The following is a 17,868-nucleotide window of genomic DNA, read 5'->3' on the forward strand; positions in this document are numbered from 1 at the left end:
GTTGTTAATGTATTTTTATTTTGTTGTAGGTATCTTTATTTAAGGAGTCAGTAGATGCTTTTGTTGCCTTGTACAGATTTATACCACAAGAAAGTGAAGACTTAGCTATGAGGTAATTTACTTTCTCTAACATGTCTTTGCAAAACATATGCTGAGCTGTACAATGTGCAGTCACGCTTTCTACTGTTATGCAGGGCTATCCCCTACTATAAAATACTGATGTGACTAGACATGTGCAGCGGCTAAAAATTTGTTTAGTTTCGTATTTCGTTTATTTCGTTTTTCGGATTCGGGTCCGAAATTGAATTAGTTCTGGAAATCGTATTCGGATCTGATTCGGAATTCGTGTCGGATTCGGAATTCGGATGAATTCCCGAAAATACAACTTGAGGTGGGGTAGCAGAATTGGCACATTTGTCATTTCTGGTTGCTGTGCTCTAGTCTTTACTATTAAAGGGACATTAAAATTATATCCTTAATTTGTTTTTTTCCAGTTTAATGTTAACAGTGCACACACAGGATTTGGACGAAATTAGTTTCCAAATCCGGAATTTCGGATTTGGATGATTTCGGATATGTTATATTTCGGAAATTCGGAGCGAAACGAATCGCACATGTCTAGATGTGACGACATAGGCAGTTGAGTTCTTGAAGGAGTACTTTTTACCTTAGACTTTGTTATTACACAGTCAGGTTAAGGCGGATTAAAAACTCATATAATTTTTTCATTATTTATATTGCATCTTTGAACACTTTAGGGTGTAAAGTGCTCCATTAGTAAATAAGTCCAATAAATTTGTGAATAAAAACTGGAGGAAGAGAAAATTAGACATAGCAACCAAACACATTAGTCTTCATTTCCTGATCCAAAAGGGAGTCTTATTGGTTGCTTTAACTGACTGTTTTCTCTGCTTCCAGTTTAAGGGCTTGTTTACACCATCTGCGTTTGGGCTGTGCTGGCAGTTTTTTTCAGGGCAACCCAAACACAAGACAAGGCAATTTGTCTTGTCATGGGTGGTGACAGTTCACACCATTGCGTTTTAGTGGTGTGCATTTAGAAAAGTACGGCATACAGTAAGTGCAGTAATGCACAGTACAAACGTATTACACCACAGTGAGCTCACAGAATGCACTCTGGGATTTCTAATGAGATAAATAACAAAATTTTGCTTCTTTCCTTTGTTAAGGTACTTAGTAGGTGTCTTACTAACAAAGTATGTACCTATCAATCTATGAAGAATAGGCTTGCTACACAATCAAACATGCCCTATACAAAATGATCAACATTGTTTTAACATAGTTTGGTTATTTATTACTTGGACATCTATTCTCCTATCACATGAGCCAAATGTCAAAATGATAAATAGTTCCAGAAACAGAGGCAGCTGAAACAAATTTTTACTGTAAAGATTAAGCTTGACCATGCTATTTCCCTCCTCCTAGGCTTCCTTTTTGGTCAGTGAGGCCACACAAAGACCAAAAAGGAAGAGAAACACTACCTACATGTAGGTAGATTGAGCAGGTGGAAGGGTAATGTCATCCTCAACTACAGAAAAAGGCAGACTTAATCTGCTAACTTCTTCAGATCTACTGATTAATCTGACATGCAGTTTTCACTGACCAAAACCTCTGAATTTTCCTAAGCTATTAGTTCAGATTGACAGGTTTTATGAAATAATTATTTGTATGACTTTATAGATAAATAAATAGAGAGGTCTTTCATCAACCATGATGAACAATTACAGGCCCATACACTATGGGGTCTATTCACAAAGCTGCCGAAGGATCTAGCCGTAGCTTCAGCTGATCCTTCGGCTAGCTTCGACCCCAGGACCCCTTCGGTTCAGTAGAACCGAAGGGCTGCTGTATGGGCTATTCACTATAGCCGTACCGCTCCCAAAGTTGGCAGAGGGGCTCAGTCGCGCCGAAGGCATATGCCAAAGCTGAAAGCCGACAGCCTGCTACTGACTACTGGGCAGAGCCAACCATCATCTCAGGGCTGGCTCCGGCCACTTGCACAGACAGATCAGCGTCCCTGGTTACCAGGTAACCAGGGACGCTGATCTCTAGACAGCCCAACTCTCCCGGATGCTCCGGGTCTCTCCCGCTATTAGATAGCGGCTCCCAGCCGCCCGGGAGAGAGACACTTTCTCAGATAAAGTTTTACTCTGCTCGATCGAGCAGAGTAAACCTTTCCCTGCTCTGTTGTTTTTTTTTCTTTTTCTTCTGAAATCGGAGCCGTTGGCTGCCGTCAGAATTAAAACAAAAAAAACCCAGCATATTTCAATTTGCAATAGCCAATAGCAAACTAGCTATTGCACCCGTCCATTGCTGCTGTCTATCAGCAGGGGGGACCTGATGTCCTCTATCAGGTCCCCTTCTAGTGATTGACAACAGCAGAGGGCGGGTGCAATAGCTAGTTTGCTATTGGTTATTGCAAAGTGAAATAGCCAATAGGTATCTAGCTATGCATTCCTATGGTGGATTTTTTTTTTATTCTGACGGCAGCAGAACCACCCGGCCAATAGAAAACAGTTGGGCGGAGCTAGCTGTCACTGCTAGCTCCTCCCAATCATTTTCTATTTTATTTTTTCGACTTTTTAAACTGTTTTTCTATTCTGCTCGGTACCACAGGGGTACCGAGCAGAATAGCCGAGCGGCATTCGGCTATTCACTCACTGCTCTTCGAGATCTATGAGAATAGGCCGAACAGCAGCGCGTAGCCTGTTGGAGGTTTGGCTTAACCGATCCAGATGTTGGTTCGGCTGAGTCAAACTCCTTCTGCACTTCGGGTCGGTCGAACATCCGGAGCATGTTTGGGGCGACCCGAAGCAAGCCGCAGCAAGCCGATGTACTCCTGATTTTAGTCAGTGTACGGCTGAAATCAGCCGTACAAGCCTGAAGTAAATAGCCGAACAGCGTTGGGCTCACTTCACTTTGGGTCGGTTATTCACTCCTCTGCCTATGGCAGCTTTGTGAATAGACCTCTATATGATCATGAAGCACCAGTAAAAGCTAAGATTTTCTTCATCAAACTCATTCCCTTTTAGCTAGGCATGTATCCCCAAAATTTTGAATTCAGACTTAAAAATGTACTCTTCTATAATTGTACCAGCATAGGACTTTTATAAAAGTGCTATGAAACTATCAAACAGCACTGATGTTTGCATTTGCATTCAGAATGCATTCATGAACAACATGGCACGTGTCATCTTTTCATCATGAGTTTGGCAATTCAGTGGTTTGATTTACTACCAAGACTTTATTGTCCTAGCGTTAGTAGGTGCGTATAAGTGATCTATTGCAGAGCACCAAATAAAACCTGCCACCTGAAAAATTTGTACAGCTTATTCATGGTCCATGTGCCACAATTTAAACAGCTAAGCTGATGCTCAAATATTTATGACAAAAAACTAATTTACTGTGTTTTTCACTGCTGTGCACCCAAAACATCATCAGACCTTTTTTAAATTGCAGTGATGTGAAAAAGTCCTTTATTGAAGAACCAATTTGACATAAAGAAATAGAATTACCAATTGGATTGAAGTTCCTGTTTAAAATATAACATATTGTTTACTCAATTTCATAATGTTCTCTGTTCATTTCTTATTAGGTCTGTGGATGGTACGTAATAATTAAAAAAGAATTTGTCAAAATTCCTAATGTTATGTGAAATAGTTTAATAAAAGCAGTAAATATATAAGAAGCAACTGAGAAGTAATTGACACAGCTGTTGCCTTGTGTTAATCTTTTATCAGTTAATCAATATGAACACATTACTATTTGTACACATTTGCTTCTCAATGTATTTACATTTACAGATGTACATGTAACTATATAAATATTTTTTATTCCTTTGTTTTATATTTATATAAAACAAAGGAATAAAAAAAATTAAAAAACTTCAATGGATTTTTTTTATCTCTGAAAGCAAGAAAAAGGCGGACTTAAAGATTTATAGGTCAACAGGCGTGAAAAAATATATTCATTATGCATTTTATTTTATGCAATACAGCACCTAGAAATAATAATAAGGTTTATCTAAAGTATCAGTTCCAATGCTGTTTTTATAATGCTAAGCTAAAGTAATGACATCTACATTTATTAGCTGTTGCAAATCTATATATTAAAATATCCTACAATCCTAGTATATAATATGTTCAATTACAACTTCATTAGGCCACTAATATCTTCTTATATACCACACTGCTATGTAAAATGTGTTACATGCACTGTACATCTGTTTTCCAACACAGAAAACTTTAATGTATTTTTTATTTGCAGGCCAGGTGATAGAATTAATATATTGGATGATTCAAATGAAGATTGGTGGAAGGTAATATAAAAAAAAACATGCTGACACATCTCAATATAATGCTTTGTTTTGTATGTACAAAATAGGAATATCATTGTAGAAATGAAACAAAACATTCTGCAATTTCCCTTGTATATATAGGAAATTATACTCCATACTTGATATTAGTATTTACCCAGGCATTGAGTAACAATATGCATGTACATTTATAATTATTTAAACTTTGAGATGAATAATAGTATTACGTATAATTTATTGAAGGGGTATTACAGTATTAGATACAAAAAATCAGTAGTAATCTTGAAATGTAATTTAATACTAATAATAAGTAGAAAAACATGAGTACATTAAATATTTTCTTTATCTGAATGTTTTATATATAATCATAGCAATTCTTTCTTGTTGGGCTATATGGGTAAAACATACCCCTAGTGAGACTACTAATGAGACTGCACAACCATAGAGTAAAGTAATTATGGGCTTTTTAGGTGCTATTTATATTACAACCTCATAGTAATCTTTAAAAAATGCATGTTTATTCATAGAACAGCATCATAAAACCAAACCATTATTTTATGTCCACAATACCAACTTGTATATTTAGTTATTACATCATAAAGCATAGTTGCAATAAAACACCATCCAGTGCATTTTTCCTTGAGTTTTTGTTGTTGTTGTCTCACAACTGTGCTTCTTCGAGAGCCTCAGGTGAGTCTATTAGTATTACAAAAGACCATACATTGAGTAGAGGTCATCATGATATCTGCCTATTCACTGGATGGTGTTTTGTTGCACATATTCTCTATGATGTAATATCTAAATATATAGTTGGTACTGAGGATAGCCACATTAAAATTATTTTCAAATATCTTGAATGTTATTTCTTCACAGGGTAGAATAGAAGACAGAACTGGATATTTTCCAGCTAATTTTGTACAAAAGGTCCAAACAAATGAAAGACTTTATCGCTGCACAAGAACATTTATTGGATGCAAGGAACAAGGGCAAATGACACTTAAGGAAAATCAGGTACATATGTCTCGCATGTATAAACAAAGCAAAGTACCCAAGTTAATTACTTACAATTACAATTTCATATATATTTAAAAAAAAAGATTAAATAATTGTAAATAAAACAATTCAGGTATTTTGAGATTTCTATATATTTCTTTTTGACTTTAACAAGCTTTAACTATCATAGGTTACATAGGTTAAAAAAGACAAACACATAGCAATCCCAAAACTTGTAATCCCTAACTGATCCATAGGAAGGCAAAAAAAAAACCTTATGAGGCATGATCCAATTGGGTCTAAAATAGGAGGAAAAGTCTTCCTGACCCTCTGAAGTGAATTGGATAATATCCAAGAACAATAATCTATTGTTCTTGGATATCATTTATGCTTCCTCATGTCCAACACCCTTAAGCAATCCACTGAATTTGCTGGAATCAGTTCCTGTGGAAGTCTATTCTAACTTCTCACAGCTTTTACAGTTATCACCTTTTTCCTATTTAGTTTTCTTCCAGTTTTCTACCCTTGTGCCATTTGTGGTGAAACTGATTTTGTAGCCATATTTTGTGAATGAGAAACACACAGTAAACTATTCAGATAAAGTAATTATTGGTCATGCTTTAAATGGTCTCTTTGTATGATCACCCTAAGCTTCAGCCATGTCAGTAAGATATCAGTTTGGCCATGTCTAAGCTTCAGCCATGTCAGTAAGATATCAGTTTGGCCAAAAAATGAAAGGTTGGATTACAGGAATTTGGTCTCATTTAGCAAGATTCTGATATGGAACATCTGACTGGACTAAATGTTGTGTCTTTCTCTCTCTATCTCAGCATGTCCATAGCAGTGGATACCTATTGCACAGCATGCTGCTCGCAGGCTATCCCTGCAATGCCATGCTTCAGAGTGCTTACAGTGCTTAGTATGTCCATTTCAGAGAATCCCATGTACTTACCATGAACTTGGGAGAAAAATCTGTGTTATCAACAAATCTCTTCAAAATTCTCGCTTTAATCGGCTTGTCATTTGCAGGCTTCCCAATGTGTTTAGCATGTTCCCAGCAGAGTGCTCACTGTGCATTTAGAATGTCTTCTAGTGCTTAGCATACTTATTACAAGTTGCTCCTTGTACTTAGGGGGTTATTTACTAAAGAGCCAAAGGATCCAGCCACAGCTTCGGCTGATCCTTCGGCTCTGTTTGGCCACCTCTGCCTTTCGGTTCAGTCGAACCGAAAAGCTGTACGGGATATTCGCAATAGCCCGTACAGCAGCCAAAGGCAGCCAAGCGGTTCAGCCGAGCCGAAGGCATATGCTTCGGCTCGACTGAGCCAAAGTGACACAAAGCTTGGAGGAAGGTTGGCCAAAGGTCGGTCTTAACGCAAATGACAGCTGGGCAGAGCCAGCCGTGGTCTCCCAAGTTGTAATGATAGATCAGCGTCCCCAAGTGACCTGGGGACGCTGATATGTCAATAAACAATCACAACAGGGCGTCAGTGATCTGAACAGCAGCGCATTCTTCTCACAGGCGCCAGTGAAAGCCACCAGCATAAGATGCCATAGCGACCCAGGCGGCCCACACGGCATCTGGCCAGGCCCTCCTACGCCCCGGGCCCCATAGCGGCCTCCTGGGTCGCTATGTCGATTGTTAGACCACTGGCTGGGGGTTCTGGGTTGTAGCAGTGGTAACAGTGCTGGGAGTATCTACGATATGGAGAGGTCACAGTGCCTGGGTAAATGGGGTGTATAGGAGACACAGTGCTGGGGGTATCTGGTGTGTAGAAGGGAATCGGTGCTGGGGTAACTGGGGATGTACAGGGTAACAGTATTAGGGGTATCTAGTGTGTAGAAGCAGGTCCACTGATGCAGCCAGTACTGGGCCTGGGCCCACTATACTGGTCCTGGGCATCATCCGGTCACAAAATGGTGGCAACTATGGAATTCCAATAGGGGTAGTAATGCAGCTGTCTTTGAAACCCAAACATATTGGAATGTTTTTTTGCAAAGTGATGGGAGAATACAAAAAAAAGAAGAATTTCATAGTTGTCAGTATTCAGAGAGATGGAGCTAAAGACTAGAGCTAAAAATGTGAACAAAATTTCTCAGCATGCCAAATTTATTTAAGGTTGTTAACATGTAAAACGAGGAAAGACTGTAGAAAACCTTTATCTGCAGTATATGTAAGTGAAAAATGGAAAAAGGCGTTTTGATTTGTTGAAGTAGTGGATTACATGTAAAATGTTTCTATTATCAGAAGCCTGCCTTTGGGGTATAAAACATACCTGGTCTTCATGAATTATAGGACCAAGAAATTTGTTTAATTGGTTTGCCAAGACAGTAGTGCATAGCCTAAAGTACATATATACACAAAAAGTTCTTAGAAAAGTGACTCAGGGAGTATTGAAGACAACCAGACAACTATTAATTGTAGTATAAGGTTAGAAATGTCAGATTTTCAATTCCTTTCAGTATAGAGTTCCTATAATATTAGCTAAACTGAAAACCTACAGCATATGTTCCTGTGTTTGTGTAGTGTTGGTGGCAGGTTTATGTTTATCATTGCCTACAGAGATTTATGTACATGGTCTGCTAGGTATTTTTGTCAGGAGCAAAGTATTTTTGTACCACAAAGACATATTTATTTATTTGCATTTACAGATGTCCAATAAATACGTACTAATACATATTCATTTTTTTTCTTTGTCTTTGCTTGTACCAGTGTCTTTGTTTTGCTTTGGACTCTAATTGTAGATAAAGCAGTCCATCACAGGGTGTATGACAGTCAACTTATCTTTAGAAATCACCTTATGTAACACTTATTTTAAAATGTCTTGAAAGTGTCTGAAACAGTATGGATTCCTCCTGACTGTCTCAGCTCATAGCTATCTGGTATTCTTCTTAGCTTGACATATTTCGACAACCATCCAGCAATTCAGGAGAATCAGTCCTCTATAGTTCCAAATTGGAGAAAAGAAAAGTGTCAAGCTTAATCTTACTAAAGCCACACACTAATAATTTTCATTACTAGGTTATTTTAACATGACATCAATTTTATTAGCATTATCAATTTCAAGGCAGGTGCACAGCTGCACAGCTGAAAGTCCATTTGCTTAAAGCTTTCATTCATTGTGACAGTGTCTGAGAGTCTGGGATATCAATTTTGGTAGTACTGTTGGAGAAAGAATAATGGAGCATTCCCAGGTTTTAAGATAAATGAAACCACATTTCTCATTCTTTGCTGATCTGAGATCCCCAAATTACATGAGACTCCATGGGGGTGATTGGGGGTGATTTACTAACCTAAACACACGCACGCACCAGGCGCCTGTGCATTTTTACACAGAAAAACGTATTTATCAACCAAACACGAGCAACGTGTCACATTTTCACGCCGTTATGGCGCGTTTTTATGTATTTACCTACGTGCGCGTCATGTAGCATGCGCCATAGGCTACACGCTGCTCTAATAGCGGCATGCAAGTCTCTAAAAGCATATTTCCACTAATGCCATATATGGAAAAATCATGCACATGATGCATATATAATGCTGCTTCACAGTTTAGACAAAAATGGTTAGCTCATGCATTTACATTCCTGCATTCATCAACGCAAGCAACACAACAAAAACTAATTTACACAACATCACCTTGCAATTCATGCAGGGCTTTGCACAACACACCTGCTGGGTGTGTACACACTACAAAGGTGTCTGGATTCCACCAATAGATCATGCTGGGAGGGAACACACTACAGAGGTGTATACTTGTTCGTGGCGTGTTTATAAGGTTAGTAAATCAACCCCGTGTGTGTGTGTGTTTCTGCTCTACCGCCGCTGCTGGCTCATAGCACATAAATCCTACCTCAAGTCAGACAAATGTTAGTAAAAGTGATATACCATAACAGGAACTAAGAGCTTCTTGCACGGATTTTCAGGCATACATTTTAAAAGGCTTTAACCACTTGCTGACCGGGGTGTTTACACCCCCTTCCTGACCAGGCCATTTTTCAGTATTCAGCGCTGCGGTACTTTGGCTGACGTTTATTCCGTCATGCAATGCTGTACTGAAATGAATTTTATACCTTTTTTTGGGGACACATAGAGCTTTCTTTTGGTGGTATTTAATCACCACTGGGGTTTTAATTTTTTACTATATAACAAAAAAAGTACTGAATATTTTTTTTTTTAAATGGTTTTCCCTTTATTATTTTAGGAAACATTTATTTTTACCCAATTTTTTGCTAAAATATAAAAGTCGGGGTCACGTCGGGTAAATAGACACCAAACATGTCAAGCCTTAAAATTGCGCGCGCCCGCGAAATTGCAAAAAATCACCATACCCAAAATTTTACCGTTTATCAGTTTAGTGTTATCAGTGATTGATGGCCCTAAAATTATTGCTCTCATTGCGACGTTCGCTGCGATATGTAGTTTTTGTGTGTAGGTGCATCTAACGCATTTTTGCGCATCTATGTGGGGGACTTTAAAAAAATGTTTGTGGGTTTTTTTTGTGTGTGTACATTTTTATTTATTTTGTGAGCAATTTTTTTTTTAACTTTTTTTACACTTAACTTTATTGTTATCACATAGGGTGCTAAGAAGTACCTATGTGATAACAAATTACAGTGACAGGTCCCCTTTATGGAGACATCAGGGGTCTCTAAGACCCCGAATGTCACCTAGGGACCCCCAGAGAAGCTGATGAAGCACAGGTCTGCTTCATCAGCTTCTCTCCGGTTTCTGTACCGGAGAGTGACAGAGGAATGCGGAAGTGATGTAATATACATCACTTCCAGCATTCAGAGACCGGGAGGAGAGCGGAGGGAGATCGGGTCCTGATCCCCCTCCGTTCTCAGTGCACAGAGAGACATCGCCCGGACTGGATGGACGCCCGAGATCGCGGGGATGGCGGCGGACATCGACGGTGACCAGAGGTATGGAGGGGGTTGGGGGTTTCAACATTTACATTCCTGCATTCATCAACGCAGTGCCTAGTACTGTGAGGGACCTGTTTCGGCAGGTCCCCAAAGGATCGGGGTCCACCGGCCTTCGGGTTGGTGGACCAACAGTCTCAACCCCTGTCAGGAGCCTTGTGCCCCGGGGGGTCGGGAAATTAGGTCCCTTCTTTGGAAGGACCTTGCACCCTTGTGCACGTTGTGATGTGTATGGCATCGCTAAGAGCTGGGCGTTGTGATGTGTATGGCATCGCTGGCCATTTAAAATCGAGGCAGTTTCCCACTCGTGCGCGCCGAAGTGATGTCATGTCAGTGGGATGTCAGTGAGTACACATCACAACGCCCAGCTCTTAGCAGCCAGATCGAGCGCGGAGATGTGTATGCGGGCAGGGCGCCAGCCAGAGCTCTTAGCAACCTGGGCTGCTCTGAATGGAGTCTTGCCCAGCTGGACAGGATTCCAGGGGTGCACTTTGTTACAGGTACGCCTCTGTCCAGGAGAATCTTCAGCATCTGAAACTGCTGAATGGATTGGATGGTTGCATCCGCAACATGCACTGGGGTTCCATCTGCTAGCCCCTATTTTAATACAGGACACAGAAGTCAGGATTTGGAAACATCTTGAAGTGTGTTGGATGTGAGTATTCTACTGAAGCTATTGAATAGAGTGACAGGTACACAGTCACTTGAGGAAAAGAGCCACACAAAAATATTTAAAAACCTTCCCCAACTTACCAAGGATTTTTTTTTGACGCCCGTGGAACGTGCGTCTAAACAAACTTCCCCCTGTGAACAAAAAAAGTGCAACCGTGAACTCACAGCACACAAAAACGTGCACAAGGGTGCAAGGTCTTTCCAAGGAAGGGACCTAATTTCCCGACCCCCCGGGGCGCAAGGCTCCTGACATGGGTTGAGACTGTTGGTCCACCAACCCGAAGGCCGGTGGACCCCGATCCTTTGGGGACCTGCCGAAACAGGTCCCTCACAGTACTAGGCAGGGGGGCTCTCCCGAAGAGAGACCCCCCTCCTGGGTTGGGAGGAGACAGAGAACCCTATATAAGGGCACAGAATCTCCTCACAGCATCAGGAATAGGCCCCGAAGAAACCTGCACCTTCAGCAATCTGTGGGTCAAATTTAAAAATAAAGTGTCAATCGTGCATGTAGTGCGATAAATAAATCTAAAGTGTCAGTGCACCACTCTGACAGGCCTTAGGGGCCGGAGTGCAAAAATATTGCCCCAGACTAGCCATAAGGCCTGTCTTGGAGGCGTAGTGCAGAAAAATGCAATGTGGTGTCGCGACCAAGTGCACAGTGAATCAGTTTGTGTGGTCCCACACCCTAAGTGATTTTCTGATGCACCCCTGGGACGCCACCCCCAGGGGGCACGAACACCATGGGCTTCTGCCGCCCCTGAACCCTCCAGTCTCGACCAAACTTCGCATCCGTTCAGTCAGTAGGCAATAGTGCCGAGGAAACCCCCTCCTCTTCCAAAAAGGAGTCGCCTGAAGCACCTACCTTTACTCCTGAAGGTACTAAGCAACTGTCCGTCCCAAGGACAGTCCATGCTTTTCCCTTCTGGAACGGATAAGAACAGATACTACACTTGATCTTAGCCAAAAGGCAGAGAAGCGAGAGCAGTGAGAGAAGGATATAATATATAGAAGGATATAATAGTTATTTTTTCCAGGGGATTAGTTACATAGTTAGTCAGGTTGAAAAAACATCTTTTGCCTTGAAAAAGGGATCCTGCGTGGCCCCGAAACGTCGGCTCTTTGATTGTCGTGACACAATTGTCCAATAAAAAGGACTTATTCATTTTTGAATTATCTTTGAGTGCTGGTGACCTACATTCTTCTAGGTTGAAAAAAGACACATGTCCATCGAGTTCAACCTATAGAGATGCTGCGGAAAAAAAAGAAGAAAAACCTAAAACAGAACGCTATGCTCACAGATACCCACTGTTGATCCAGAGGAAGCCAAAAACCACTATAAAGCATGGTTCAATTTGCTCCAACAGGGGGAAAAATTCCTTCCTGATCCCATAGGGCAATTGGTTATTCCCTGGATCAACAACCTCTGGTGCTTAATATACCTATAAGAACTCAATATCCAGTAATATTCTGTGCATTTAGGAATACATCTAGATTTTGTTTTTTGTTTTTAAACAGTTAACGGAGCTAGCTAGAACCACTCCTGGGGGAGAATCTGTGAAGAATCCTTTCCATATGCAAAGGTTAAACCTCTTTTCCTCCAGACACAAAGAGTGCCCCCTTGTCCTGCTTGCTTTAGAAACTACGGCTTGACATTGCATGCTATTATTGAGTCTATGGTCTACCAGTACACCCAGATCTTTTTCCATCATTGACTCCCCCAAACATACTTCCCCTAGAGCCTTGGTTCTCAACTGGTGAGTTGTGACCCAAAAGTGGGTCGAGATCCCATGTTCGGTGGGTCACGACCCCGTGTTCAGTGGGTCGCTGCGTGCCTTCCACTTTTCAAGGTAAGAGGCTCCTCAGCCTCTCCCTCGTGCAGCACTGTCAGTTCTCGTGCCAAGCAGCAATTTAAAATATGCTGCCTAGCTCCGAGTGTCAGCTCTCTTGCATGCCCTGTAGAGGTGCCTGGACTGGAATGATGTCACATTCTGGCTCCTGGCACCTCTACAGGGCATGCAAGGGAGTTGTACAAGCAATGCACAAATGGATGGAGCTCTGTCACAGCACAGCACAGCAGCCCACACTGGACCCAAGGATGAGGATCCACTCCAGTTCTCGTAAGGTAGGGAAACTGTGCAGATCTTAAAAAAAAAAAAAAAAAAAATTTTTTGGAGTGTGTATGTCCGTGTAAGAATGTCTGAGTGTGTGAGATTGTGTCTGTGGTTGTGTGTGTCTGTCAGTGTTTTGAGGGCCTGTTTACACTAGTACAATGTGCGGTGAACAGTCAAGTGCGATTAACGCACTTACTTACTACGACTTCTGGTGCAGGAGGTGCATTGCGTTGCCATTCATTTGAATGGCATCCCAAACGCACCTCCCGCCCACAGTTCAATAGTCTGCACCGGAATGCGCGATACCACAATGCTGTGCATTCCAGGGCAGTGTGACTTGGGTTGCGATTTATTGACTTAAGGACAAATTCGAGTCCTGAGGTTACACAGGTTGAGAACCACTGCTCTAGAGTGTATGACGCATGCATGTTTTTAGTCCCCAAGTGCATAACTTTACATTTATCAAAATTAAACCTCATTTGCCAAATAGATGCCCAATCACACAGTGCATTCAAATCTGCTTGTAAATTGGAGACATTTTGTAAGGACTGTATTCCACTACATAACTTGGTGTCATCTGCAAACACAGAAATGGTACTCTATGTCTATGTCATTTATAAATAGGTTAAACAGTAAGGGGCCCAACACTGAACCTTGGGGGACACAACTAACAACCACAGGCTATTCAGAGTATGAATCATTGATCACCATTATCTGAATATGATCTTTAAGCCAGTTTTCTATAGACATGTGCACCTGCAAAAAATGTGTTTCGTTTCGATTCAGATTTTGCGTTATTTCATTTATAGGGATTTGGGTCCGAAAGTCAATGGGGGGAATTTATCAAAGCAATTACGACAGTTTTAGCGTCTTAGATCATTTTTTTATGTGCAAATCTGTCTTTTAACATGTGCCCATGTTTTCACCTGAGCTTGCACTACTTTTCCAACGGCATATGTTTTGCCCAAAGCTTGCACTACTTTTCCAACTGCACATGTTTTTTGCACATGTTTTGCACATGTTTTGTACCTGTTTTCTTCAGAGCTTGCACTACTTTTTCAACTGCATGTTTTTTGCACCTGTTTTCATCTGCACCTGTTCCGGGGCTGTATGAAACTGGAGCATCACCTAAGAAAACAGTCACAACTTAAGAAATCCCCGTAACCACTTCTTCAACATGCGACAGTTAAGCTTTTTGCCTGAAGTTAGAAGTCTTTTTTGCTGGAGTGTATTAAACCTCATTTATCAACAACATTACAGTAGCTTGATAAATCTGGTGCAAATATATTCTGTGCAAGTTCAAACACTCGCAATTGCTATGATAAATTCCCCCCAACATGGCTAATGAAAATGACATTTATTATCAAGCCTTAGACTGCATTGATAAATAAGGTGCAAATAACGTGGAAAATTTGTCACTTAAAGAAAAGAGGAGCAACTCACTTGATAAATTCCCCCCAATTAGTTTCGGGATTCGGATTCAGACTAAATTAGTTAGCGGTAGTCTGTACGGATTTTCGCTTGTGGACAAATTTTCGTTGCAGCAAAGTGACATTAAAGAAAAAACCGCTGATGAATTTTGTACGAAATTTCGTTTTCGGATTCGTTTTCATTTGTCATTTCTGTTATTTGGATACATCCGAATCTCCGAATAAGGAAAATTCTTCTGAAAAACTAATTTTTTCGAATCGAATCGCACATGTCTAGTTTTCTATCTAATTACAGATTGAATACTCTATACCTACAGACCTTAACTTATTCAATAGACGTCTGTGGGGAACTGTGTCGATTGCTTTTGCAAAGTCCAAGTATACCATATCCACAGCCATTACTCTGTCCAATTTATTACTCACTTCCTCATAAAATGGAGTAGATTTGTTTGACAACTTCTATCTTTTGTGAATCCGTGCTGACTATCGCTTATAATATTATTTTCAAGCAAATACAAGTGCATGTGATCCTTGATCATACTTTCAAGTACTATCTTCCCAACTATTGAAGTTAAGCTTACAGGTCTGTAATTACTTGGTAAAGACTTTGATCCCTTTTTAAATATAGGCACCACATTAGCCTTGCGCCAATCCATCGGTACCAAGCCAATCATTAGAAAGTCTCTAAAAATTAGATACAATGGCTTTGAAATGATATAGCTCAATGCTTTGAGGATACGTGGGTATAAGCCATCCGGTCCAGGTACTTTGTTCACCTTAATTTTGTCTGTTTCTGGACCATATCAATAGTCAGCCATTGTGGTTCATTAGAGGCTATGGCACTGCCATCCCCATTAAGGATTTGCTTACATTCTGTTCCTTGGTGTAAATTTGCTCTCCTAAAGTGAATAATAAAGCCAAAGTGAAGTGAGCGGAACATCGGCTAAAATCAGCCGTACATCGGCTGAAATCAGCCGTACATCGGCTGCCTTCGACTGCCATCGGTCAGCCGAACATGCTCTGCATGTTCAGCTGAGCCAAAGTGTAGATGGAGTTCTACTCAGCCAATCCAACATCTGGATCAGCTGAGCCGAAGCTCCGGCAGCTCACTCGCTGCCGTTCGTCCCTATTCTCATAGGGGCTGAACAGCAGTGAGTGAATAGCCGAATGCCGAATGAGCGGCATTCGGCTCGGCTATTCTGCTCGGTACCTTGGAGGTACCGGGCAGAATAGAAAATAACTGAAAAGAATGATTTTTTTATTTAATTGAAAAATAATTGAAAAAATGTTTAAAAAAAATAGGAAAATGAAAACATAAATAAAAATATTTTGAAGAAAAAAAAATAATAATAATAATAATGAAAAAAAAAGCAGCCATATGCAGGCAAATATGCCGACATGACATATGCCGGCAAAAGAAAAACAATTGGGACAGAGCCCCAGGTGACAGCTAGCTCCACCCAACTGTTTCCTATTGGCCGGCACCTGACAGAGTCTTCTAGCAGGTCCCAGCCAATATACAACAACTGGGCGGAGCCAGTCGTGACGTCATGGCCGGCTCCGCCTAGTTGTTATTGTTTAATGACAGATCAGCGTCCCCAGGTCACTTGGGGACACTGATCTGTCATTACATCTGGGTGGGGTGAGACGTGAGATCACGGCTGGCTCCACCCAGCTGTCATTTGAGTAGAGATCGGTCGACTTCGACTGACCTTTCTCCACGCTTCAGCTATTGTGAATAGCCCGTACAGCAGCCCTTTGGTTAGACTGAACCAAAGGGCAGAAGCGGCTGAAGAGAGCCGAAGGATCAGCCGAAGCAATCCGATGTACGGGTGATTTCCGCCGATGTACGCTGCTCCCACTCGCTGGCCATTGTGGGTTTGTTTACATAATGAGATTGTATCTCTTCTTGCAGTTCTCAACTGAATTGGAAATGCTAATTTATGAACACTTCTGAGTTCAGTGCAGTGTTGGGGGAGATTGGTAACATTACTCTGTTTACTTATCTCCTGCAGAGTAAAACTGAATTGAAAGTGCTCATTCACAGTTCAGTGCAGTGCAGGCTGCCTGGGGAGAAGGAGACCTCCCCCCCCCCTTCTCGAGCACAAAGGGATGACAGGAACACATGTTAGACCCCTGATGTCTCATTAGCCTGCTTTTGCATTTTTACTCTCACCAGGTAGTTTGCCTGCTCCAGTTTTGATAAATTCATTGCGTGAAAGCTGCTTATTTATATGATCTGTATAACATGACCCTTTTTTCAGATTTCTTTTCTAATGTTTCTTTTATTTAATTTATTAACGTTAATACAGTTTACTCTTTTAGATTTCCACTCGGAAACATTTATATCCTTAAAGTGACATTAAAGTACTTACCTTAATTGATGCCTCTTGATCCGATCATCTTCTTCTTTTTTGATAAATATGCCTCTTAATATCTGAAATGATAAATATGGCTAATATAATATACATAAGTGCCTAGTTTACCATCCACATCCAGTTAACATATCATGTATAGATATATCACAATTGGTATCAAGATCATTTTTGCAGGTGTATATAACTTTTCATGTCATATGTTTCCGACTTGGTACCTGAAAAGCTTATTCTGCCTCAGCAGCCATTGTCATTCTCACTTTGCAAATTAAGATTAGCAATAGGATCAGACTGGATACTATTTTCTCTTGAACAAAGATGTCATTTTCCAATTTCTAAACTAACATTAAAATAACTACAACAACAATGAAAATATATGTTAACATTGTGTACTATTCTTACTAGGTTTGTGCAAGTTCTGAGAAGGAGCAAAATGGTTTTCTCAACGTGGTCAGTGGGAAGAAAAAGGGCTTTGTACCCATAGATGTTCTGGAAAATATCTGACTGACTTGAATGGTACCATCATCCAAGTTTTCTGGAGATGCTGGTCTGCATCGTGTGGTATCATGACTAAGAAGAGTCACACCGGCCACAGTGGAATGGATACACAGTAGAGAGATAAGAAATTAAAGGATTCCTAGGACTGTCGTAAAACTGAAAATAGACAATAATAGACTATGTAGTAAAGCAGTACAGATTACCGTATGAGTTATCCTCGTGTGGAAAACAAAATGCTGCAGTGGTGATAATCAATGAAGACAAAGCCTCTCTATGTGTCTTAAAAAAGTTGCTCTGCTAAGTGTTACTTTTTAAAGGGCAGTTTCGAAGGACTAGTTTCACAGTTATGTAATTGCCTTTATGGGATGAGCTTCCTTCGTCAGTGTTCTCTTTTGTAACATTGGAGTAATCTATTTACCTCCCTGTACCCATAGTATGAAAATTACATTAGACTGTAAAGCTCTATGGGGCAAAAACTGTGCCTGCTAACATTTCTTGTATACAAAGCAGGATAGGAATATAAATCCTATA

At 40.6% G+C, this 17,868-nt stretch overlaps 1 protein-coding gene across 1 annotated transcript in view; it reads left to right on the forward strand.

Moving 5' to 3' along the window:
- STAC (SH3 and cysteine rich domain) overlaps nt 1-17,794 on the forward strand; it is a 187,153-nt gene extending 169,359 nt beyond the window's left edge. The window contains exons 8-11 of the mRNA XM_018557802.1: nt 30-112; nt 4,285-4,336; nt 5,207-5,344; nt 17,245-17,794. Coding sequence (XP_018413304.1) covers nt 30-112; nt 4,285-4,336; nt 5,207-5,344; nt 17,245-17,343 — 372 coding nt within the window. The 3' untranslated portion in view covers nt 17,344-17,794. The remainder of the gene's footprint in view (nt 1-29; nt 113-4,284; nt 4,337-5,206; nt 5,345-17,244) is intronic.
- Nucleotides 17,795-17,868: the final 74 nt, after the last annotated feature.

This window comes from Nanorana parkeri, unplaced genomic scaffold (assembly GCF_000935625.1).
Source record: "Nanorana parkeri isolate BGI_ZX_2015 unplaced genomic scaffold, ASM93562v1 scaffold304, whole genome shotgun sequence".
NCBI classification, from domain to species: Eukaryota; Metazoa; Chordata; class Amphibia; order Anura; family Dicroglossidae; genus Nanorana; species Nanorana parkeri.